Source organism: Leptonychotes weddellii, chromosome 13 (genome assembly GCF_054177405.1).
Source record: "Leptonychotes weddellii isolate Sample4059 chromosome 13, ASM5417740v2, whole genome shotgun sequence".
Taxonomy (NCBI): Eukaryota; Metazoa; Chordata; class Mammalia; order Carnivora; family Phocidae; genus Leptonychotes; species Leptonychotes weddellii.
The window spans coordinates 52,203,609-52,229,564 of record NC_138381.1 but is presented as its reverse complement, the minus strand read 5'-3'; the positions used below and the strand labels follow the sequence as shown (position 1 = coordinate 52,229,564).

The following is a 25,956-nucleotide window of genomic DNA, read 5'->3' as shown; positions in this document are numbered from 1 at the left end:
GAAATGCTCAAAAGATTAAGATGCAGAGTTTCTGAAAAATACTGTCAGATGTACAATTTGTAATTACACAAATAAATGTGGCAACTCTACTGTCATTCATAAATACAAAATTTTATTTGCACTTCATTAGTGTAGAAAGACCACAATGCTTTTCATATCACAACACTCAAGACACGCCAAGTTATTCAAATACATAATTACTTATTTACCTTGACTAAACAAAACAGTGCAGTTTAATAAAAGATATGCCAAAGATAGAGTTCACAAATTCATTATCAGACCCAAAAAAAAAAGAACACAGTCTAGGCTTAATAGGAATAAGCTTCACCATAAAGGGGAAAAGTTTTATCATTACAAAGGTATAGTATGTTTAGGTAAATACATGTATGTTCTTTGATATAGTAAAATGTATCTCTTTAAAATTCCTTTAAACAGGATTTGTTTAGACAGCAGCGTTGTTTTAAAATCTTCTATAGTTTCAAAAACACTTCTTTCTTTATTGAATCTTTGTAGTTCTTAAAAGCACAGGGTATGTCCATTAGGAAACCATGAGAGAGATTCTGCAGCCTCAGACCAAGTCAAACCCCTACTCTCTACCTAGTAGTACTCTATCATGACATACATTAATAAATACCCTTCAAAGACAGCTATGAACAGAGCTTTGCTTTGTGGCAGAAATACTCCCATTACTTCAGAGATGCTACGGCTGGGGGAAATGTCATGTAAATAGAGAAAAAGCACTTATGATAGCTTTATCTTTTTTCCCAAAGAGTCTTTAGTTTTACAAATTTTCTTTAAAACAGTAAGCAAAGCACCACTTTCTTTCTTCTTATCAGAATATCTTCTGTCCTCATAATATAATTAATGAGGACAATTACATTATTTATTTCAAGAAACATTATACCTTTCATTTCTCCCATTCTTCATATTAGAAGTACTATGTTTCCCAGTGTATGTACACTAGATGCTGGGATAATGAATGAAATATAATAATTTGGAAGGAAATATGTAATTTATAACCAAAACTTACCAAGGATTGCATATTTGCATATTTACAAGTTAGTGTATAGCTCTGACTTGGATTACAAAGTGCGAAAGGAAATTGTCAAAATGATTGTAGTGCAGAAGAGAACATTTTCCCCTTTCCAGGAATCATTTCCACTTTGTCTCCAAAGTAGCAAATCAACAGCATCGAACGTGTGGTCTTGGTGGAGGCAGTTCTGGTGGGATCTCAGGCTCTGGTTGTAACGAGAGGATGCTATTGGACAACTCATTCCTTAAAATATCCAGAGGCATCTTAAGGATAAAGGAAAAAAAAAAACAAATACATTTAACCATGCAATGTATATGGAAGTACTCTGCAGATAAGACAATTATATATGAGCAAAGTATTTTTACATAAAGATTTCCAATCATCAATGTTTAATTATGTTCAAATATTAAGCCAAAACAATGAAAACCAGATTCAGGGCATCTGTGTCACACACAAACACCAGCCAGTGTGCATCATACCCTATGGTAAAAGAAACCAGATGGATCTATCTCATAAACATGTATTTTCACAGAACCTAGTAATAATGGAAATTTAATGCATTAATACAGGGGGAAAAAATGGTTCAGCATTCTCAGGGGTAATAATCATCACTAAGGGAAAAAATAACTTCTCTTAGCAATTATATAAACAATCATTTTATTAGAAGCTTCTGAATTATGTTTGAATTAGCAGATTATATGTAGTAATAACATAAACTTAAGGAAAGGTCTTATTAAAAAAAATCTTTGAATTTAAGCCTACAGATGCTTGAAGAAACTGCTGTTCAACAAAGTTGTCTAGCAATTTTCCTGCAACTTAGCATCACGGAAAGGCCTGGGGTAGGGAGCTAGGCCCCACTGGGGAGTACAGCACTGAGGGTGAGGCAGGGCCCAGGGGCTCCCTCCTGAGACACGTGAACGCTCCACGAGGTCCCCACCACCTGTATTTATCTTAATTCTTGTAGGAAAAAGGGAAAAGAACAAAAGCAAATGTCAAATAAACATGGCCTGTTGTTATACCTGCTCCAGTCACTTCCACCAAACCATCTTCAGGGCTCAGCACATCTACTGGACACCAAAACTGGACACAGAGAGGCCCCGGGCGGACACGGTGGCCGCCACAGTGGAGGTCTCTGGCCAAGACAGCCACCTCACCTGGTTCTTCACCTCTGAGTAAGTACCCTGCCCACTTTCTAAGTAAAACATTCTCAACCAAAACATCATAAAGTGAACAACGGGTTTCACATGAGATATTTGCCTGGTATCATTATTTTACCTTTTTCAGAATGTCATCAACAAGCTTCAGAAATATCTCGTCCACGTTGAAGTTGTCCTTGGCACTCGCTTCACAGAACCGCATCCCGGTTATCTGCTGTGCAAACTAAGAACACAGATTCATGTTTTCTGTGGGGGTGCCACCGGTGGAGCAGGTGGCCAGGGGGCCTGTGACTGAGGGAATCACAGCATTTGGGCTCCTGCTTGAAGGGAGGGGTGGGCCAGGTTTGCAAAGCCCCACGTAAGCTCAAACACAGAGTTCGTGTGTGCAGCAAACCCCTACGTGGTAAGTAGGCAGGTGGGCAAACCATGGCATGGTAAGTAACAACACGAAAGAAAATCCCAGAGGTGATGTGCAGACGGGAAGTTCAAGTTTCCAAAATTGTAATGCATCTGACATTTACAACGTGAATATCACAGATTCTCCAAGGAAGGTTACAATACCCCAGAGCAAATCATGGAAGCAATTTTACGGCTTAAAAAACATTTCTCTGTAGGGAATTTCAGGTTAGAGAATGCGGTATATACTGATATACTAATGTTCCCCCACTCTGTTTCGAAATGCTTAAAACTTCCTGCTCTTTTAAATCCAAACAAATGAAAAGGATGTGACTCTATAATTATTTCCTAATTTAAAAAATTTACTTAAAAAAGTCTCGCAATGGCGGACTGCACAGCATGTGGACAGTGACATCCCTTCTGCTCCCCATTTCTCTCACCTTTTCACCTTGCTGCCTGGTGATTTCTCGGTCAGTTTCACAGTCCAACTTATTTCCAACTAAGAGAAGTTCTGCATCTTCTGAAGCATACTGTGAAATTTTAAAAGAAGCTGCATTTCAAAGGTGGGCACTGTCATATCCTGACAGGAAACGTAAACCACTCTGTTGCTTTGCGTTCATTGTGTGTTCATCCACTCCGCACATCTCAGCATCGGCCCTATCCCAGGCAGGACCGACTCAGGTGGGGTCTGAGACAGTCCTCACGGGGCTCAGGGCTTTAGACAGCAATGCGGTAACAAGCATTATGAACCCACAACATTCTGGGCCTTTCACCAATAATTTCTAAAAATCTATTCTAAGCAAATGAATTACATCACAGGCAAAGCCCTATACTTAAAATGGTCATCAAATGAAGAAAGTCCAACAAAATAGATGGAGAATGAAGTTAAGGTACCTAAAAAGAATGCAGCCATTAAAAAAAAAAAAACCCAAACCACCCATGCTTTGGAAGAACATTCATATGACACAGGAAGGCTGGCATGACAGAACATTCAGTGAAGCAGGCAGGCTCTGAAACCACATGGAATATGGATTGAATTTGGTTCTTCAGAACAGCAAAAGTATACATTTTGAAATTCACTTTTGTGCTTGACTTTCCAAATTTTCTATCATGACAAAATATTATTAATCTTACAGTCAGGAAAAAAGTTAAGCTACATTTCTAAGTTAAAAAAAATATAGCCACAGTAGGATCTCTCTTCAAAAAGACTTAACTCTCTTGAGTAACTCATTTAATTTTGTGTATTCTAAACAATGACTTGAGACAGGCTGCAGCAAAAGGCACCTGAATGGTGTGACCTTGGCCAAGTTACTCAAGGGTCTCAGTCTCCTTCTCTGTGTGGAGTATGGTAGCAGAACAGCACCCACCTGATGAGGCTGCTGCAGAGCAAGCATGGGAAGTACTCAAGAAACGAGAGCACTTATTCACAAAAAGGTAAAAAGCAAAAGTATAAAAGGGGGGAGAGCGTTAGATCTCAAGACCTCAGGAGATCCACAAAGTGAGCACCTCACGGGGCCCTGAGGCTTGAGGCCATGGCTTTTTGGTCTACAGGATTAATACAGGTTCTCACAGGAAAACACAACACTTACCTTATCAATCATCTTCATCCATTTTGGCAAATCATCAAAAGTCTCCTTCTTAGTGATATCATATACTAGTATGATCCCCTTGGCACTTCTGTAATAAGCTGAGGTAATGCTGTTGAATCTCTCCTGACCTGCTGTGTCCCTATGAAACAGCAGGAACAATCAGCTCCCAAACAGTAACCAGAGGGAGCAACTCCACCTTCCAACACGGAGAGGAGTGGAGGCCCCACCCGGCCCCCTGCAGGCTGCTTCTAGTCTCGTCCATGCATATGCATCAGTATTAGTGGGGGTGGGGGGGGAGAGGTAGTTTTTCTGAGTTAGTTACTTTCAGACAAAAACAGTCCCAATTTCTCTCAAACCAAGATTTTGAAAATAAGAAAACCATGTGTAAAATCCTGTGCAAACTTTTTTTTTTTTAGAAAGTAATCTCTATGCCCCATGTGGGGCTTGAACTCACAACCCTGAGATCAAGAGTTGCATGTTCTACCAACTGAGCCAGCCAGGCATGCTCGCTACGAACTCTTTTAACCAACATCAATGGTTACATCTGATTTTGTTGAGAAGATGACCAAGAGTTGCTCACTAATGAAAAGTACTGTAAAACCAGTCTTATTTTCTTAATCCTTCTAAAATAGAAAAGGGGTCAAAGGGGGCAGGGAGAAGATACCAAATAGGTTTCCAAATGCGGTAAAGTTCATTATTGTCTGACTGCTACTTTAAAAGCCAGAAGTTGGGGGTGCCTGGGTGGCTCAGATGGTTAAGCGTCTGACTTCGGCTTGGGTCATGATCCCAGGGTCCTGGGATCAAGCCCCACATAGGGCTCCTGGCTCAGCGGGGAGCCTGCTTCTCCCTCTCCCTCTCCACCTGCTCATGCTCTTTCTCTCCGTATGTGTCTCAAATGAATAAATAAAACCTTAAAAAAAAAAAACCCAAAAAAACGCGAGTTGTATTTATTCTCCAGGCTGAAGTCAATCATTTCAACATGACGAACGATGTAAGCTTACTAACTGTACAGCAGCTGACTGAGACATTTTCTCCATCTAATAAGCGAAGAAACTGGGGAAAACCATCATGTATTTATGAATGAGCTCAACGGAGCAGGGCTTCTGATCTGGAGACAAATTTCTCTAATGTAATTTAGCTCTTCCCAAAGAACCCAAACTCACAGCATACCCCCAAGGACCACGTGAGACAGGTGGGTCCTGCAGTAACATTGCCAGGGGGCAATGCAGCCAAAATAGGGTTCTTCACTGCAAGGCCATTCAAGGCCTCCCAAAATGAGAGCACGTGGGTTTCCGAGAAGTGGAGAGAACACGCAGCTCTTCCCAAATGCATCTGATCAAAGACTACTTCCCTTGAGGTGCACTTTGTGGGGCAGTATCCCTAAAATACCCTTCCTTCGGCAATGGTGTTGTAATTTACAGCTTCATTTAGACTGGTCTTGCCACCAAAATAGTTCACATTAGCGATGGCATTGTTATGCCAAATAAACAGAAAAGCTTACTGGCAAATTCATTTTCACATAAAGCAAAGCCATTTGCTTTGTTCCAGAGGATATAAGAATGCCTTGAGGCTTCTGACTGTAAGGCCCAAGAGGGCCGAGGCTGGTCTGTTTCTGTCCACCAGGGTCCAGCAGGGTGCCTGGCCCATAGCAGGCTGTCAATAAGCAGGTGCTGAACAGAAGTTTACATGTTTAAAATGTGGGAGTGGATGCCAGTTCAAGGCAAAATAAACTTTATTTTTTGACCTAGAAATGCCAAAAAACTGGAAAATGGAATAGGATAGATGGGGACTGAATTCTTCAAGATTCTTAAAAAAACCTTAAAGACCACACTAATGGGCACTGCACCTTCAAGGTTAGTGAGAAGGAACAGATTCAGATACCATTTACACAAGGAATCAATGAATAAAATTATTTCTGGAATCCTAGGCATACAGGGGTATAATTAATCCTTTTTTTTTTGAGGGGGGAGGGGCAGAGGGAGAGGGAGATAGAGAATCACAAGCAGGTTCCACGTCCAGCACGCGGAGCTTGACGCTGGGCTCGATCCCAGGACCCTGAGATCATGACCTGAGCCAAAATCAAGAGTCGGACGCTTAACTGACTAAGCCACCCAGGCGCCCCTACATTAATACTTTTGAATCAATAAAGAGTTAAATCTTTCAGAGCATGGTTTCCCAGTCTATCACAAGTTATGGCTTGATCGAATTAGGATCTGATCAAATATTTTTAATGTTTTAAAAAATATGCTGTGCTGTTTGGATACTGTTAAGAAACAATAGCTCATTTCTTTAAAAAGTCAAAAAAAAACTACATCTTTTTCTACTGTGAGCACAATCTTTAACAATTTAATAGAATAAGTTTTTCTAAGCAACTTTAATCTGACTATTTAGTGTAACTCAACTGACAATTTCTGCACACATTCAAAGAATTAGAATCTAGACACTGGGGGCTCAAAAACAGTGAAATTAGAGGTTAACGGTTTTTTAGTTAATTTAGAGATTTTATTTATTTGAGAGAGAGAGAAACAGCATGAGAGGGGAGAGGGTCAGAGGAAGAAGTAGGCTCCCTGATGAGCAGGGAGCCCGATGCGGGACTTGATCCCAGGACTCTGGGATCATGACCTGAGCTGAAGGCAGCCACTTAACCGACTGAGCCACCCAGGTGCCCCTAATTTTAAATGCTTTTATTTATTGTGGTAAGAAGACCTGACATGAAACCTACTCTTTTTTAACAGAGTTTTGGCTGTAAAATAATGTTATGTATAGGCACAATGTTGTACAGATTTCTAGAATAAAAAATAAATAAAAAAGCCAACAGCTGAAGAACAGGGAGAATAAAGGGCATTTCTCATAAAGCTAAAAACACCTGTTACCTAGGTGGCAGTCAGGAATCTTAAAAACATTAAGAAATTAACTGTCTCTGTTGGCTTTCATTCAGACACAGAGAAGACAGACCTCAAGATGCAAAATCTGAGGCAATCATTCTAATACAAATAAACGAGCCAGTAGGTTCAGTTTACAAAAACCCCAATGAGGAAACATTAATCAATTTGCCACTCCTATTTAAGGTCATTCCTTAAATTCCATCTTTTTGTGTCTGGCTCTGAATGCTTGAGGTAGAAAAACATCTTCCTTTGAGAGACTATTCTCTATTTCTATTCCTCTGGAGCTCCTTTGCTTGACTTAGTTCCCCTACTGAATTATCTGCCACCACATACGGTCCAAGAAAAGGGAAATGAAATGCAGACACAGTTCAGTGAGTATTTATTACAGATTTCCTATGCACCAGTACTGTAAAAGTCCCACCCAAGTTCCTACTTCTCAAAAATTAGCTGCTAAGAAGACACCAATGCACTGATTATGCTTCTATCTTTCTGTGAAGATGCAGAATCCTAATATTTCCTCTTTATCTCCATAAACCCGAGTTTTCACTGTCGTGATAAAGAGCTGATTTCTCGAGATTTGCAGTGTATTAATGTCAGCTAAATTGTCACTTGCTGCAGCTGGTGATTGTTTATGAGGTGATTATTTCTCTCTGCTTTTTGGTGCAAATTGAAAAATTCCTGCAATTCTGTTTCCCCAGTTTCGTAGTAAGACCGTGCTTTGAAAATTCAAAGATTCTTACTTGTATTTAATATATCCACTTAAAGATATAATTATTAATTTGCAGGGCAGGAGCCAATTTCTGTATATGAAATGTCCCACTTCTTCCAAGCAGAGAATGAAAAATGAGCCCGATGACGACATAAGAATGCTGCCTAAGACCAAATCCCCCCATAGGGAAGACTGGCATGGTGGACGGGACGAAGGGGTCCCTATATGATGCATGTTAATTCCCCAGGACAGCATCTGAATGTCAATTCATGAAGCTATATTCTAGCTGACACACTTTATTTTAGCTACACTTACATAAAGGTCTTATACACATACACGAAGAAACACTTTTAAGTACAGAGATGAGAAAATGGTCCTTTTTTCTGACCACAGATAATCAAGGGACTGAAAAATGTGGCAATGATGTAAAATGTAGCAAAAAAGTGTGATAATGCCATCTGGAGCTTTTGGTACCTTAAACTTTTTGGAACCTCTGGTTAGTATTTCCTCAGATTAGCTATATACAGAAATCATCAAGAAAAAAAAATGCATTTCTTCTAATCAGATCTCTGTGAAAACTACCTGGGAATGTCCATGGACTAACATTCTAGAAAATCAAGAGCACAGCTATTCTTAGCAGAGCAAGGCTACTGAGGTTCTTTGAAGAGCCCTCTCCAACTATACTGGCTCTTTCTGGGCCCTCAACTGTGACAGCAAAGTGGTGACAGCATGCTTGCAACAAAGCAGACTATGACAGCAACAGCACGAGCACAGCTTCTAACTCTGAAATGAGTCGTGTATTACTTTAAGTAGCGAGCCTCGACTCCCATACTTCCTTTCTATCTACTGCATAACAATAATGAAGGAAATGTTTAACCCTCTACACAAAACACTTCAGATGACAACAATCTTACTTTGGACTATTGTGTGAATAACAAGTGGTGGGCATTTTGTGGATGTGTTCTCCACTGCTGAAAACCCCTTTGGGAAAACTTAAGTCCTCCTTCCTCACTGAATCACTGGGATGTTTCCGGTGGAAAACCTGTAATCAACCTTTCAATACAGTCATTGAATCTCGTTTTCTTTCCTCAGTTGTATTCTTCGGAACAGTCAAGGAGAAGCAGAGGAGTTACGCTGGGGAATGCATTTACATCCAAGAGAAATGCGGTTTTGGAGTGTCCTGTGCACCAGCATACTTTTCCCCACAGGGTGGGACTCACAGGGGAGGCCCTCTCAGATAGACTCAAAGGCACTGTCCTGAGATTCCAGAAGTATCCAATGTCACCGGCACAGACAGCCTTCGTGGGCTGAGTTCCAGGGAGCCACAGGACTTCTGGACATACTTTTTATAGGTCCAGTTACTACTGCCTGAGATGAAAACTAAAGTATGAATACAGTAACTAAGGTATGTCCGCTTAGCCAGGCTATGATGTCATCACCTAGACACTGCTGTCATTCACTAAGCAAGCTCCACAGACAGTCTAATAATTCGCTCGATCACCCTCTGTTCAGTAATCCCCTTCAAAAAGGATCTCGCCCACAGGCACTAGGTAGAGGTGAACAACCCCCATGATCCTTTTAAAGATGGTCTTTACTTTAGAGAGCTTACAATCAGAAACAACAGCTCATGTGAAAGATACTTTTTTTTTTTTTTAGATTTTATTTATTTATTTGACAGAGAGAGACACAGTGAGAGAGGGAACACAAGCGGGGGGAGTGGGAGAGGGAGAAGCAGGCTTCCCGCCGAGCAGGGAGCCCGATGCGGGACTCGATCCCAGGACCCTGGGATCATGACCTGAGCCGAAGGCAGACGCTTAACGACTGAGCCACCCAGGCACCCCTGAAAGATACTCTCTTGTCACTTCCAGAGTTCAAAAAATGGGCAGCAACATACCAAAGTTTGTGGACTTTCCCAAAAAGGGCTAATAAAATAAAAAAATACCCATTTTTTGGTCAGTAAGTATTTAGACAAGACTGTTTATGTTTCATAATCAAACCAAAAGCCAAAACCCCCAAACCCTCAAACCGTCTTTACAGTGGGTTATATAGCGGCAGGCGACCAAACAAAGACATTACCTCAGACACCTCCGGGAGGCAGCAATGCTGGCTCGCTGCAGCCGTGCCCACACAGGGGCGAGGGTGAAGAATGAAGGCATGCCACTAACATTCAAGCATTAGGTGACCGATGATGCCACAGATGAGGAGCAAGTAACGCAGATGAAAGCAAACACACACATGGTGGACAAACACTCAGAGCTGAGGTGGACCTGCAGAGGAGTTAGTAGGCTGAGTACACGGCAGCTGTGATGTTACCAACAAAAGGGCATTCTCGGAGCCCCTCAGCGGTGCCACGTTGAAGCCACCACCAGATCGGCTCCGCACCCCGCAGGTGGGTTTCCTAGGGCCGCCTGCAGGCTGCTGGGAACCCACGGAAAGCTCCTCGTGCCAAATAGCTACGACACGGCTGGTTTAGTTGCTCATTCGTGATGATGTGAGAACGGGGCTTCTCTTCAGAGAGCGGCTCTGGATTCATTCCCAGTTGGCACAGGTGGGGCTCACGTCACGCAGCATGAGCCACGTGGCCAGCGGGAGCATGCGCATCCCACCACGGTGCTCACGCCATGCCACCCCGGGCAGCCCGCAAACTGGCTGTGGGTGCTCTGCCTCGAAACTGCGTAGGTCTGGTCGGGAACGTGCTGCACTTTTTTTTGCATACTATCAAACAAAATCACTTTAAAAACGTGAAGACAAGCATTTGAGCAACCATCTTAGTGATGACAATTTGGCTATTATGTCAAACGATTGGAAAAATGGCAACAAGGCTCCAAATTAGCTATTTTTAAAGTAACATTCTTCTTTCACCACTCCCCATGTGCAAATGGAGAATGAAATAAGTAGACTTTTCTAAATTTTCTCACTGTTCATTTTATTTAAAGATGAGCAAAGGAGAGGAAAAGTAGGAGAGGCAAGCCAGCTTGGACAGTTAATTTTATTAGACAGGCGTACGGACTGTGAACACACACGGCGGTTACTGGGGGCAGATCCCCCACTTACCAGATCTGTAATCTGATTTTCTTTCCTCTTAGCTCTACAGTTTTGATTTTAAAGTCAACACCTGCAAATAAAACAAATGAAAGTGAAGCAAAAAATAAAGATGCATTTTGCCACAAAAAAGAATCCTACTTGTACATTTTGTATCATTATCAGAAAAACAAAAAACCTGATGTCACTAAATCCCAAAAGGAAAAGCGGTCCACCAATGCCTGTGACGCTCAGTCTACACTTCCATAAAGAACTGTACGAAGTCAACCTATGTGATGTTTTACCCCAAACTACCTATGTAGCATTTGCTAAATGTAATATGATTTATTACTACAAGTTCAGCATAAAAGCCATTTAAAAATTGCATTTGGTAATTACATTAACAACTGAATGGTTTTAAAAGAATGATATATTGGGGAAAATTCTTATGGGAAATGCTGGAAACAATCTTGACTTCAAATAGCCTTAGTCTGAATTTAGAAATTATTGTATTAAATTCTGCAGCATTCACAAAAAAATTAGTTAATATATAAACATGACTTCTTTATTACATTGTCAATAGCGTGCAACAGAAATTATTTTTAAAAAACTTATACAGGCTAACATATCCAATTTTAATTTTTATTCATTTTAACACTGAGCAAAACCATCATGTATCACTCACTGTCCTTTTCTAATTAAGCCCTTAAAGCTTCAGGTAATTTTTTAACCCAAATTTTCATTTGTATATGTTACCTGATACGGGTCTCAGTTATAGAAAACTTGTAGATTTCAAAACAATGTGTTTTACACCATTTTCGCAACTAAGAAAAACAAACCAAAGGGATGCCAACTGAATTTGAGAGAAACATTCCCTACGGGAACCACTTCCTGCTGGCTTCTTAGGATCCAGGGTCGCCATGCTGAAAGGCCTCTACCCGGCAGGGGCCCGCGAGTGCCAGTGAGTGCTCTGCAGCTGCACAGCGGGTAAGGACCCCCTCCCAGGCTCTCCATCTCAGACATCTGATGCAGCACCGCGAAGTCAGATGATGTTCTTGAGGTGACGCGAAAGACATGTGACTGACTTTTATAATTAGTAACACACTGCAGACACCAATGCAATACAGAAAGACATGTTTACAACCCAGGGGCGGGGGGCTGGAGGAGACCAGCTCTTGGTCTGTACAATAAAGAGAAATTGCAGGAATATAAACTGTCACAAGAGAACAAAGCTAGGGAATACTGGACGTTTTAATTCTTAATTTCTTACACCAGCCATAATTTCAAATGTCTTGAGCGAAAGCTGGTTAATTCCATTTCACTTTCAGTTCTGGAACCGATCTGCTCTTCAAACTCAAATGACACTCTAAACCAGCCTTGAAACAGGAAGCATGTTTGTGGACTACCAATATCCCCAGAGTTCCTGAATGACTCAACCACAGGGAAGACCATAATTTAAAGTGATATTCTACAAGGCACAAAGAACAGCCTGGAGACATTTGTTATGTTCTGATTTTAAACAGGCACAGCTTAAAAAGACAGAACACCCATTCTCCTGATACTAGCTACAGTTAGGGCCTTACCGTGTTCCTCTGTGATGGCAAACTACAAATCAAATTCATATTTTTGCCTTGACCACTATTCTATTTTATTTTGTTTCCAGTTACTTTGAGGTTTTGTTTTGTTTTGAAGTTTCAGCTAAGGGGGCTGTAACTTTTGTGAAACTCGTCATAGCAGCTGCTACTTTATTAAGTAGATGCTACTTTATTAAGTAGGCAGATGATACCTCTTTTATGAGCTCTGCTTCAGGTCAACTAAAAGAATCCCCTGAAACAGCCAGTGCCAGCAATTTTTGTTTTGATTAGGCTGTTTTCTCTCAAGAATTATTCTGAGCCTGAATATGTCACTCTTTTTCAACCTACTTGAACAACTTATGCAACTTTTACAAACAATCCTTGTAACCACAAAGTCTAATGAACAAAAGTAAAAGCTAAAGGTGTTGGTGTTCAAAATCAGGAAATAAATGGTAATGTTATCACCATGTGACGGTAAATACATTACTAATTTAATAGGAAAACAAAACAAAGATGAACCGACAGTGACTGTCTAATTTTAGTGAGATTAATGACAACTTCACCAACAACAGAAAAATAGCCAGTGGCTAAATCTAAAACCCCATAAAGAAAAAAGCCCATTAAAATAGCCCTCTCTCTTGAACTCAGTATCCTTTACCACATTTAACCACCACTCAGTAGCTTGTAACAACTGGAAACTTACTCCAACTTATGGCTTGTATCAAAGTATACAACTAAATGTTCCTAAAAACCTTCTTACATGAAGTAAAAAATCTCTCAATGTTGTCTATTTTAAGAATTTGCACATCATAAAAGTTTTAATGATCCTTCATAGAGAAGGTAGTAAGTCCTCAATAGCCTCAAATATTCAGTGGATTCATAAAGTTAGCACAGAGTTGGCCCTGAGAAGGAGCTGCTGGGACCAATGTTTATGAACAGGTAAGGGGCAAAAAAGAGTGGCATCTCCATCTCCGGCCCTTGTTGAAAACCCAGTTTCCTACAGGTAACCTAACGACCAGGGGAAGCAGTCAGCCCCACCATCAGTTGATGGGGACAGTCTCTGCCCTCAAAGGCCTTAGTCATACTGACCTAAATCAACAGCCCATGCAGTTGGCGAAGAAGTGCCTTTCTTTGCTGTTCCTCTCTTCTTAGAGAACCTCCTTGTCTGTCCGGAAACCTTTTACGTCCCAGGTGATTCCCCATCTGAACCCTTCTACCTGCCCCACAGTCCTATCTGTGCACTCTGTTCTTGGACCTGAACTCTCTCCTATCCCTTCTCACATCATTCCTTCTTTGTTGTGTGGTGCCTCCCTGAGGACACAGTCATCTCTGACTCCCTGCAGCCTAGGACACTGCCTGGCACACAACAGCAACTTGATAAATATCATCAATGAAAGCCACATTCTCTTCACCAGATGCTGGACACATAAGGAGAAATGCTGACTCTTTTTGGAAAAATTAAGGAAATTCAGGACTGATTAGTAAAAACAAAACAAGACAACAAAACTCACACAAAACATCTTAGTAGGAAGGAAAAGCAGATGTTCTGAGTGTCTGGTGCCCAGCACACACACAGCTACCCTAGAAACAGAGTATTTCATTTCTCCTACAATTCCAATTGTTGATGGTAAATCCTTAAAGGATGGGGCAGTCCTAATGTGCTCATACCCTCTCCCCCTATGCACTCATCCCAGGAGATTATTATGGTAATAGTTGATTCAGTCACTTAGATGGGAAGTGGTCCACTAAGTGAATTATTCTTGCAGTAGGAGCTTACCTTTCTTTAAGGCTTACTAATGCTACAAAAGTCTTTCTAAAAATATTTTATTCAGAAAGGACACAATTCACAGGGCTATAATTCCTGTATCAACGGGCACAGATGGTTCTATTTGAGTCACCATGTCTTCTTCATCTTACTTTTCTTTAATAACAATGATAGTGGGCATCTGTCAAACCCTCTCTGCTGACATGGGATCCTGTAGCGGCCCAATGAAGTGGGCACTATTATCCTCATTTTACAGAGGGAGACACCAGGGTGGAGAGAGGGCAAGGGGATCTGCTTTAAAGTCATCTCACATGCTAGCTGAGTGGCAGGACCTAGAGTCAAATTTATAACACTGCCCACAATGGAAACGTGTTATAATAAAAGTCATATGCATGGAATAAAAGGCAAGGTATGAAATGTTCTGTAAATGGCCCAGAACCACCCTAATTGAACTGTTAAAGAACAAAGCTTAACTTTGCACTTGGCCTTCTTTGTATTTGTCTTTCATAAGTCTTAGCAATAGCATAAAGAATTGGCATACTTAGTGCTGGTAAGATTCCTAAGTTCCCCTTAAGGCAAAACATTTCTAAAACATTGCCATATTTCTTTCTGCCGGGCCGTAGAGGCTACAAAAATGAAAATGCAAAAATAAACAGAAGCTTCTTTCTTCACATTCCAGCAAAAAGCTAAACAAATAAAAGCAAAAATAACACCATGATCCACACTTACAATGACAGCTGAATGGACTTCTCCCCTTTTACTTCTTTGCCCACATCCCCCCCCCACACCCCCAAGATCTGATTTTATATTACTTAACACTTTTAGGAGGTTGAAAGATTTCACAGACTTTGAAATTAAATTTGTCTCCATTCAAACAGTGGTTGTGATGTTACTGCCACTTTTAAAATAACTATCTTAAGTTTATACAGTGGCTTTTCTTCCAAGGGTACAGATTTTATATAGCGTCATCCAATTTTGGACATGATATTTCTACTAAGGGAGAGATTTCCGGCGTTTTCATGGAGTTGAGAGTGAGAAAATAAATTAAGAAAGGCGTCAAAGTCACATCGAGAGAGGTAATTTAATATCGGAAAACAAGTCACCCAACCATGGAGCCAGTCTTCTGCCCAAATGCCACCTACCAGAGGAGAGTACAACGTTAAGTCCCCACAGGAAAGCACCACGTAAAGAAAAGGATTCAACACAATAGAAACCAAGTGCTATGACTGTAAAATATTCGGCAGTAGGTACTATTATTAAAATAGTAAAATGATGGTATGACATTAAAAATGCTCATCAGGCCCGAGGACATGAAGTCTCTATCCTATCAGTAAGACCTGCCTCTTTCATGCCAAGCTGGACATGCCTCCACTCCAGCAAATAAAGGCCGGCCAGGGTCTCCCCGTCCCTGATACACGCGGCACAAAGAGGGAGCCTTGCACTTCACTGGACAAACGCAGGACTACCACGAACTGCATGAGGCAGGGAGGATCTGAGGTGATCGACTTCAAAGGAGAAACAGGGAAGGAAGTGAGTGTGCGTGCCCTACAGAGCCTGTCAGAATGGGCAGGTGGCTGCATTCTCACAAAGTATATACCCTTAGGAAAGACTTTCACAGGAAGGGGTCTGTTCCCTTCCTAATAGAAAGATTAAGAACTCTTTTATGCTGTTTACTGTGCTTCGGTACTATTCTAAGGGCTTTATGTCCATTAATTCACTGCAGTGAATTAACAATTTTATGAGGATATATTTTATGAGGTATTATTGTCCCCATTCTACAGATGAAAACACTGACGTCAGAGGGGCTAGTAGCTGCCCAGAGTCACCAAGCGGGTAAGTATTAGGGCACAGATTTGAACCTGGGGGTGGCTCCAGGCTACGCTACCCCCACCTCACTGTGCAGCCTCCTCTGAAGATAAGAGGAGGGGACAACTGGAAGGTATAAACGTATCTCTAGATATATTTGTTTTGCATTGCTAGGGAAATGTTTTTAAAAAGTAAGAGTGAGGCTTGCTGGCTGCCTTGGACAGACCATTCCTGCACCAGCCTTCCCCTGCTCCCGGTTACAGACAGAACCCTCTCTGAAAAGGCAGAGTTAACTTGCCTTTGGTTATAAGAGGGAGAGAATATTGAGGGAGGGGAGGAGAATCTGGGGAAAAAAACCCCAAACCGCAGATGATCAAGAGTGGATCAGTAATACTTTCTTCATACACAAAAAAACATTAACTTGACTATTACTCAGATTGGGTCCATAAAAATGCAGAGACTGTCAAATATATTTTGCACTTCACCTGGGTCATGTGTTTCCATTTTTTTTTTAAAGATGTGTTTATTTATTTTAGAGAGAGAGCAGGCGTAGGGGCAGGCAGGGGCAGAGGGAGAAGGAGAGAACCTTAAGCAGGCTCCATACAAAGCACGGAGCCTCATGCTGGGCTCGATCCCACGACCCTGAGATCATGACCTGAGCCGAAACCAGGAGTCAGATGCTCAACCGACTGAGCCATCCAGGTACCCCTACATTTTGGTTTTCATATTCACCTACATATTTCAGTATGTATCTCTAAAGGATAAAGATTCATTTTTGGAGTGTTTCAGAGGTTTTGCATCTAGGGTATAAATTAGAAGGGACCATAACTGACGTTTATAATTGCCTCTTTCAGGCTAGGTACCCAAGATATTCCATCCCCATTTATTCCTGTACCAGGAGATAAGAAAAGCATGTAAGTCCTACTTATTTCTTTCCATGAATGAGGAAACTGAAATTAAGTTGCTTATTTAAAGACACACTGACTGCTTGTGGCAGAGGGGGGACTCCCACCCGGGACCCTGCATCCACCTCTCAAATCCAATCCTTCCACCTATCATACCATTGGGGTAGGGGACAGAGGTGCATCTCCAGAAGGAATAGCGGCCAAGGAGAAGGTGGAGTGCTTTTCACTTCTAAAGAGAAGTGAAAATTAAAAGTGAAAGACTGTAGGTGTGATTCATTAACAGTCAACCAGGCCCGAGGTTCTGGTGCAGCGGGCCTGAGGAGGGAGAGAAGGCATGTGAATACCAAAGCTCTCCACAGAGGCCTGTCCCTTCACCTGGGTCCCAGCTCAGGCTCAGGGGGTCCTGAATCCTACCTAATTAAGGTGGGAAAACTAGAATTTTATTCATCAGCTACTTCCACCATAAGCCTGCCTGAGGTGGAGTTGCAGGTTTTTGTTTGGTTTTGTAAACTAAGAAGGCATTACAAACCAAACAGTGGAGGCTGTCAGATTCTGGGGGGAGAGGGAGGGAAGGCTTTCGATGGAATATAGTGTTCTGTTAAGCCGCCACTGTGTTTTCTGGTTTTAAAGGATAAGGAGTTTCTGAAAAAAACATAATCACATTCAATCAAGGGCACTATTTTAGGTCCTGTAGTTTTGGTTTACCAAATGTCAAAGATGTACAATCAAAGGACAAAAGGAGAATAATCAATTTCTTCCTCTGTTCAAGTACAGCAAAATAGCATTTTACCTCTTTTCTAACATTTTATTATGGCTATCTCCATGACTCCCTCCCTTGCCCTTCTAAAAAGGACAAGCCAGGTAAGGAGGCACTAGCTTTGTGCCCTACAAAATGGCTAGCAGAATGGTGTCTTACATAAATACAGCCTCTCGCCTAATATCTGCTGACACTATTCAAAGCTACATTTTCTTTACACATGCCACAAATGCTTAATTAGAAAAACATATCTGGCACTCAAGGCTAGAGAATAATTTGGACTTAGCAGTTCTCAAAGGAGCCTACTCTGCCTTCTGAAACCAGTTCTAAGATCTGCTAGCAGATTGTTCCTGGCAGATTCCATGGGCTGGAGAGAGGCAATCCCTAAGAACCTGGATCTCCATCATGCATAATGAAACCTTTCTTCTTCCGTGCAGCATAGTGAGAGAAAGGCTGAACGCACTTAAGCCAGGTCTTTAAATAGATTTTTATTCAACTTAAACAACCAGACGGCAACCAAATTTCCATACTTTCTTTGAAAGCTAACTATTCCACAAATAAGGGACGTGCTCTGCACAAGCCTACCCCTTTGCACCGAGTTCATTAAATAAATCAAGCTAATGACAATGCACAGCATCTGCTGGTATAAAAACGAAATGTTAACCGTCTGCATCTGTTCCTTTCATACTCACTTCTCCCTGAGTCATCGTGTTACATCATTTTGGCAGGGGAGTGAGACAGCACCGAAGAGGCTCGGTTTTGGGCTCCAGGGGTGGGAATTCTGGACTACTCTCCCTAATTCTCTTTTAACTGAAAACACTTAGGCAGATCAGCCATGGCGTGGAAGACTGCATATGAGCAAACAAGAGCAAAATAAAATACACAACTTAGAGTTTTAATCCAGTATTAGATGCTCATTCTGGGTTTTCCGGCAAAAATGTTTGACCTGTTTCCAGAACGAAACACAAGCAGTCAGCTTCCCCTGCTTCCAGGTAAAGCTGACCAGACCCTCGTGGGCTGCATTTCACCCAACATGTCCCCTAACACTCAAGGCCAGACCCGCAGAAAGCCGTTTCCGCAGGCGGTTAGCATTCACCTCTTTCCTGCGAAAATACAGTTCCCCACCTGTACCGCTAAGTTTCCTGCCCATGAAGCAGGGACCCTCAGTGCACTTTTGACTTAACTCTGGGCTCTGAGAGAAGCACCATCACCTACGACCAGTTCTCCGGGGCCAGCTTGTGGAGTCTAATGCACTGATGCACAATGAGGAAAATGAAGAATGGTAAGGTCCTCAGAACTAAATTCAGAGAACTTTTTAATTCTGATAGTATGTCTCTCCTAATTTTTTTTGGTCTACTTCATCTTTTTTCCTTCTTCCTTTTTTTGAAAATTTGGCGATAGCAGATTTTCAAAAAATGTCTTTAGTTGGCAAAATAAAACTGGCAATCCCAGGTTGGCTTCCACCCCCCTGGGGGAAATCTTACCGCCCAGGAAAATCAGAATTCTGGTCTAGACTGCCTTACTCCTACTTTTCCTCTATTCATACATATAAAATTTTGGAAATTTTTTATAAATATGCAAAAGGCTGAAGATGTTTGAATGACTGAATATGTAGGTTAAGAAATCCAATTCTTAGAGCATATTTTAAAATCCAGAAGGCAAGTGACGACTGATGATAGTGGCATCATTAAAGTCAATTTCAGTAATACCATCAACGACCTCACTATCTTCACAGGCCTGCAGGGTGACCAGATTCCATTAAGTTTTGAAGGACTCTGTGGTGGTTGATTCTGAGTCACAGAATTTTCACATAGCAAAGTAACTTTAAATCTCAGAGTAAGCTAAGGAACAAACAGAAAAAACTCACTTGTTAAACTCACTGGTAAGGGGCTTACCTCTCTGAATCTTTGCTTCCTCATCTGTAAAATGGGAATAAATTCCAGGATTGCTGTGAGGATCAGACAGTGTCCCTTCTGCTGGCATATAGTTAAGTGCTCAATAAATAGTAGCTACTGCGAATAGAATGTTACATTTTGTATGCGCAGACAAGTAAAGTACTTAACCAAAGTCACAAGCTAATTAGTGACAGAGCCTTAAATCAAAAGCCCAGGTTCCTCATTCTTACTCCAGTTTTTTTCTAGAATGCAATGCTGCCCGTGCGGGGAGGGGGGGGGGTTATGGTGGGTGCTACGTGGTAAAATCATTTTCATTCAAAGTTAACAGCTAGCTTCCAACAGTTACACAAAAATAAAACAAAGGCTGAGAAATATAAAATTTTACGGGTTTGTTTTCTTATATGTAATCTTCTACAATAGAACTAATTTGTTTCCATTTCTTAAACTTCATAAAACTGCTCCTGTACTTTTTAAAAGTTTATTTATTTAAGTAATCTGTACACCCAACGTGGGGCTCAAACTTATGACCCCGAGAGCAAGAGTCACATACTCTTCCAACTGAGCCAGCCAGGCGTGCCTGCCTTGTACTTTTTTAAGGACCTGTCAAATTATGCTAGTTATATCAGGCTAATTCAATTCTGTGGATACAAAATGCCACTTGAAAATAATACTCCACCTAGACAGTTTCCACTAAATAGGTCAATTAGTAAATAGTCTTTTAAAAAAGAATTATACTTAAATTTTTTTAAGTAAATACAGTCTTTTTAGCTTTTCATATCCTGGTGAATTTTGTGTGTGTTTTAAACCAAATCAACTTCTGATTTGATAAACACTACCAAAAAAAAAAAAATCAACATTTTGCTCATTTATAATTTTACAAAATAAGTTATCTCAAATCCCTTGGGATTTCCACTACAATCTTTTATAGAAAGTTCAAGTGAATCTGACTCTGTAAAAAGGCACTTACTGGGGCCACTCTTCTAATCACTGAATTACATGAGGCCATCACTTTAGTGATCCACCTGGCTTGGCGCATTCTCAGGCTCTTCCCTGCCATGCTGTGGGGCGTGGGGTCTTTTCCAGACTCTGCTGTCATGAGCAGCACACATCTGTAAGCCCAGACAGGGAAAGTCCACTGTGGAAGAGAATCTTTCTCTATGTGGATCCAACTGTACTACTGAAACTTGAAAAACTGCCTCAGAAGGACAATTTGCCATGAGCTAAACTGCTCAGCCAGTAGGCATTCAGGTGAGGCAACCACAATTCTACACCACACCCAACACTACATTTAAATAGCATTTTTCTAAAGGAACCTGCGGAATGAATTTATCTTTACAGCATTCCAGTTAGGAGCTAGCCTCCCAGACAACAAGCCCTCTTCCTACTGCCCGCATTGGAGGGGCTTGGGCTTCCACTGCGTTCTTCAAATGTTCCGTACACATCTCCACCACTGCTCTTACCAACATGGGTCATCCTGTTCCCCACAGGCTCTGAGCCACTTCTGGACAGAGGCCATGTCCCGTTTACCACTGAATCTCCAGTGGGTAGCATAGTACCTCACACCCAGTAGGTGCTCAATAAAGGATCTGATAGCAAGAAGGAAAAACAACTCAGAGGCAGAGATTGAAGGGGGGCTAGTTAGCATTCCTGAAGTGTCTTCACACTCTGGATTAGACCAGAGGTTATCAACTTTCTCTGAACTTCCCACAATTAATAAACGGTTAGTGAGCCAAGAACTATAGGCTATGTTTGGAAGCAACAAAAATGAGCAAGACAAAAACCCAACCACATAAAGAACCCCACAGTGGTAGCAGCGTGGGAGATATGTGAAGTGTATATATTTATGTTTGCCAAGAGGACAGAGAACCAAACTGCCTGGTCTCCTTGCCTCCTGTTTCTTCATCATTCCCAAATAAATATCCTATGTAATACTGCCAAATTAAGTTTCACTGTCTCCATGCCAATGCTATATTCAGAGCCCTCTCCAGCTCCAGTTGCTATGGGATAAAGTCCATGCTCCTTAGCATGGCAGTCAAGGTCTTGAAGCTTTATTCCTAAAGTCTACTAATGAGTCTTTCCCAGAATGTGGCCATGAGATTGTGATTTATACTAAGAAATAAAAAGTTGGCCTTTGTCCCTATTCCAGTCACAGAGCTCCTAGAACCCTTGGACTTTTCTAGGGAGCAAATTATAAAGCTGTCTTTTAGTATGTTAATGAGGTGACTTTTGGAATGCCCCCAGGTCACTAAAAGATGGGGGCTGGTCAACAGAAGAACCAACTAAGTGATTAGAGGGTCTGAATTTTTGGCCCCCACCCCAAGGAAGGTAAAGGGGCTGGAGACTGAGCCCAATCATGAATGGTTAATGATTTAACCATGTCTATGTAATGAAGCCTCCATAAAACCCAAAAGGGCAGGTTCAGAGCTTGGGGGCTGGTGAACACGGTGGTATATGGGGAGAGTGTCATGCTCAGAGACCATGGAAACACGGGCCCGTTCCTGAATTACATCCTTTTATAATTAACTCATAATCTAGTAAGACGGTTTCTCTGAGTTCTGTGAGCTGCTCTAGCAAATTAATCAAGTCTAAGGAGGTGGTTGTGGGAATCTCTGATCTACAGCTGGTCATTCAGAAGTACAAGTGAAAACCTGCACTTGCAGTTGGCTCTGAAGGGGGGGGGGGAGCAGTTTTGCACGACTGACCTCTTAGCCCCTGCTCAGAAAACCGTTCTTCACCTCTTCTTCTCTTTCCCACTCTAAAGCACATCTTTGCGTATCTCCTATTTCCCCCTCCACCCACCCAACCTCTCATTTATCCACCTATCAGTGCCTGGGCTGATTTCTCTTTATCACACAGTACAATCATATTATCCTTCATTTTTATATATTTTGAAGTGTGCAGCCATAAACACTGGTACTTCTAAATTGCTTTTACCTCTATATCAGGTACTAAAATAACGTAAACCTCATTTGCTCGTTCAGTAACTCTCTATCCTTTATATGATCCAAGACTGGATATTTAAAACAGGTTTGGTTATGCTACTTTATTTTAATATAATGGTCCCAAAGGCATCACTTTAAAAACAAAGGGTACAGAGAGCCTAAGTATTTCCCAAATAGTCTATTCCAAAAAGGACCAAGGGAAACAGTTCTCAAAGGTGAAACAAAAAACACACTATGAAATATGGGGGTTTAATTTTCCAATTAGACATTGAAAATGTAGTATTGTTCTGTTACATGACATTTAAAAACCATTCTTCCCCAAATTGTAGTGCCTTGGCTACCACTGGTTATAATGCTAAATACGTGTACAGGTACACGGGCAGATACTTTTAATTCTGTATTTCAAATTTAAATACTACTCAATGTTTCTTGGACCTCCTTGGGGAAATCCTTTAATGCCTATCACTGAAGGTGACAGCCCTTTACTTTGAAGAATTACCTCATCTATGTAGTTCCCCTAGCTTTGACAACTTTAACGGGTTTTCCATAGAAAAAAACTACCACCCACACCAACCTGACAAACCTCGATTCCAAGTCCCCTAAAATCTGACTTCATTAAAAAAACTTCCCCTCTGCAGTTTCAATTTTTAGATCCTGAGGACAAAATACTTTCTGACCTGAAGAGTTACTGCATTTATTTTATTGCTGTCCTTCACCCACCTAGGAGATTTTGGAGGACTCCTTCCCACTTCAGCAAGTCCTCAGGGTTATCTGAGGTCATGGACAAGTACAGCTGAAGTCCCTCTGACCCGCATTGACAGTTAAAACGAGAAATTTAGTGTCGTTTTAGTCTTAATATTCTCCATAGATCCTCCGCAGGGAATTTCAAACTTCATTATTTCAGTGGATCAGAAAAGTGATTTCAAAATTAGCAAATAAGCCCTGGTTCTCACAAGGCGAGGGTAAGCACCGGAATTCGCTCAAGATGACCCACTTTGGCCATTTAGCCAGGCGCACAGCTTCAACTTCACTACACTACCCGCCTGCTTCCCACCTCGCATCACCTTTTCTCTTGGGTGAGTAATGGAAGGGCCAGGAGTTTCCGTGGAGAGATTCTCACACTGTTCTTGAATGCTGGACGGGACCAATGTATCACCCTGGTCTTATGACCGGCCCTTGGAGGGTAAGAGAGGGGACGCTGGTTCAATAACCAGCTCGGATCAGGGACGTGGGAGGGGCGTGAGGGGTTTGTGCCGGGGGAGGATGGACGGCCCGGAGGCCCCAAGGACAAGTCTGCGTGGAGACTACACGAAAATCTCGGTCTGGCTTTAGGAAAAGGATCGAGGGACTTCTACTGGGGCCGCCCCTCCCCCTAAATTTCACCGAGAGGCCTATCGACCAAATGCAAGGCCACCCAGCTGGAGAGGGAAAGGCTCACAGACGCGAAGAGAAACGAAGCCGGTAGGGCGCTGGGCACCCGGGAGCGCCGGCGGCGGAGGGGCCCAGCCGGGATCCGGCCCAGCCCCGGCGCCCTTACCCACGGTGGACTTGCAGGCCTCGCAGAAGGTATCGTCTGTGAAGCGCTCCATCAGGCTGGTCTTGCCCACGCCGCGGGAGCCGATGATGATGACCTGCAGCTTGAAGTCGGCCGGCCTGGGGGGCTGCTTCCTCCGGCGAGCCTGGCCGCCCGACAGCGCCGGGGAGCCCGCGCCCAGGCCGCCGCCGCCCCCGGCCCGCCTCTGCAGCGCGGCGCCCGGATCCATGCACGCATACGGCTCCCGCTCGGCCCGCCGCCCGCCGCCGCCCGCTCCCGGGCCTCGCGCCCCGGGCCCCGGTGCCCCCTCGGCCTCCGCCGCGCGCCGGGGGTCGGCCCCGGGCTCGGCGTCCGCCCGCTCGAGCGGCCCCGGCGGCTCGTGGGCTCCGCGCTGCAACTGCGCCGCCGGCCGGCTCCCCGCGCCAGCGTCCGCGCCGCCGCCGCCGCCGCCGCCGCCACCGCCGGGGGAGGAGGAAGGGAAGCAGCTACTCCGCAGCAGCGGCAGCAGCATCCCGGACAAGGAGGGGCAGGAAGCGCAGGCGCGGGGCGGGCGGGGCGGGGCGGGGACGCGGGACCTGCGAGGGGCTCGCGCGTCCCCTGCCGGCGGGAGGACCGCGCGCCTAGCGCTCCCGGTCTGTCGCTGCCGGCTTCTCGTTGCGTACACCTCGTCCTTGCTCTCCCGTAGGCTGCTGCGCCGTTTCCGTTGCCCTCTTTTCCCTGTCTTTTCTTTCTGTCGGCTCTTGTAACTTCTCTCTCTTCTTCATCCTCCCCCCTTTTCCTTTTTCACTGCTCCTTTCCCTTCTTTCACTAAGCACAGTCCCCAAACACCACTGCAGTTTATTAGCCATCTATCCCCCAAACCTGTTACATTCTCAAGATAACATGCCCAAATCACTGTTGCAAACTCAAGATGTTGCTGGGACGCTCACAAGTCCCCGAGCCAGGCCTTTCCGTCACACCCTGTCAACTGGGGGCTCCTGTTCAGACCCAATCACGCCAAGGTCCCACCCTCTTCCCATGGGAGGTAGATTTCTTCGTCTTTCCCTGTCATGTCTGTCTTTCATAGGAAGAAATGTCATGTCTTTTCCACAGGAAGCACACGAAATCAGTTATTTTTAGCCCCGATTGCTGCCTCATTCAGAGTTCAGCGGTTTTTATTCCGTTTCACTTTTAATATAAATAAATGGCATGCTCCTTTGGGGGAGAGAGTGAATTAAACCTCAAACAGTAGTAAGAAACTCCAAGATTGACACGCCAAAAGTTTAGGAATTATGGACTCGGGCAGGGTGTTTTGCCACTTCCAGTTGAAAGGATTTAAGGATACAGAAAATCACTGCTGTGATTCTTCGCCAGGGATTTGTTTAGCAAATTCCTCAGCGTGAATTTGAGCACCTTGGAACACAGGGTTCTAAATATGATAGGAGCTGGCACATTTGCTGAGAATGATCACGTAACCCACCGGATTTCAGCTTTATTTAGAACTGGGTTTGGTAATGCATAGTACATGTGGATGTTACTCTACAAACCTCATTTGTAAAAATCTTGTATTGCCCATAAATTAATTGTAGGAGAGTCCTTTTAGCTTTCCAAAAGCAATCGTAATAGTTTTTTCTTTTTTCACTAGTTCTTATGATATTTGAAATATGATTGGATCTCTATAATTTTAAATCTCTATAATTTTAAACACAGCTCCATCATTTACAATCAAGGAACCACTCTCAACTGTGGGTTTCTCTCCTCTGCCAAAGGAAGGAGAGTAGTGACCCCTCTTGCTATTTAGCAATGTCAGGAAGCAAGCACATCCCTCTTGGCGTATGCATGGCCTCATCAGTCCTGACGTCCATACCAAACTTTGGTGGGAGTCCCTCCTCTTCTCCAGTGTGTCCATGACAGATATGTTGGTCACTGGTAATGATGCACACCTGGTATTTTTGTAATGATCTGTGGGCTGAAGAGCTAGTTGTGAAGTTTGTGCTCTGTGCGATTAC

At 42.9% G+C, this 25,956-nt stretch overlaps 1 protein-coding gene across 1 annotated transcript; it reads right to left on the bottom strand.

The window, feature by feature from the left end:
• Nucleotides 1-90: 90 nt before the first annotated feature.
• RAB12 (RAB12, member RAS oncogene family) lies at nt 91-24,494 on the bottom strand. The gene is made up of 6 exons (XM_006750330.3): nt 23,972-24,494; nt 10,824-10,884; nt 4,176-4,314; nt 3,027-3,116; nt 2,309-2,413; nt 91-1,296 (listed from the first exon to the last, which is right to left on the bottom strand). Exons 1-6 carry the CDS (start codon nt 24,477-24,479, stop codon nt 1,183-1,185), a joined length of 1,017 nt encoding a protein of 338 aa, XP_006750393.3. The 5' UTR covers nt 24,480-24,494; the 3' UTR covers nt 91-1,182.
• Between the last annotated feature and the right edge of the window lie 1,462 nt (nt 24,495-25,956).

What these genes read in the sequence shown, in the direction of transcription:
- RAB12 (XM_006750330.3), bottom strand. Translation starts at nt 24,479, where the DNA reads ATGCTGCTGCCGCTGCTGCGGAGTAGCTGCTTCCCTTCCTCCTCCCCC. An exon ending in GGATGAAGATGATTGATAAG is followed by an intron (nt 3,117 to 4,175) that starts GTAAGTGTTGTG and finishes AAAATTTCACAG; the next exon opens with TATGCTTCAGAAGATGCAGA. An exon ending in CCAGGCAGCAAGGTGAAAAG is followed by an intron (nt 2,414 to 3,026) that starts GTGAGAGAAATG and finishes CTGTGTTCTTAG; the next exon opens with TTTGCACAGCAGATAACCGG.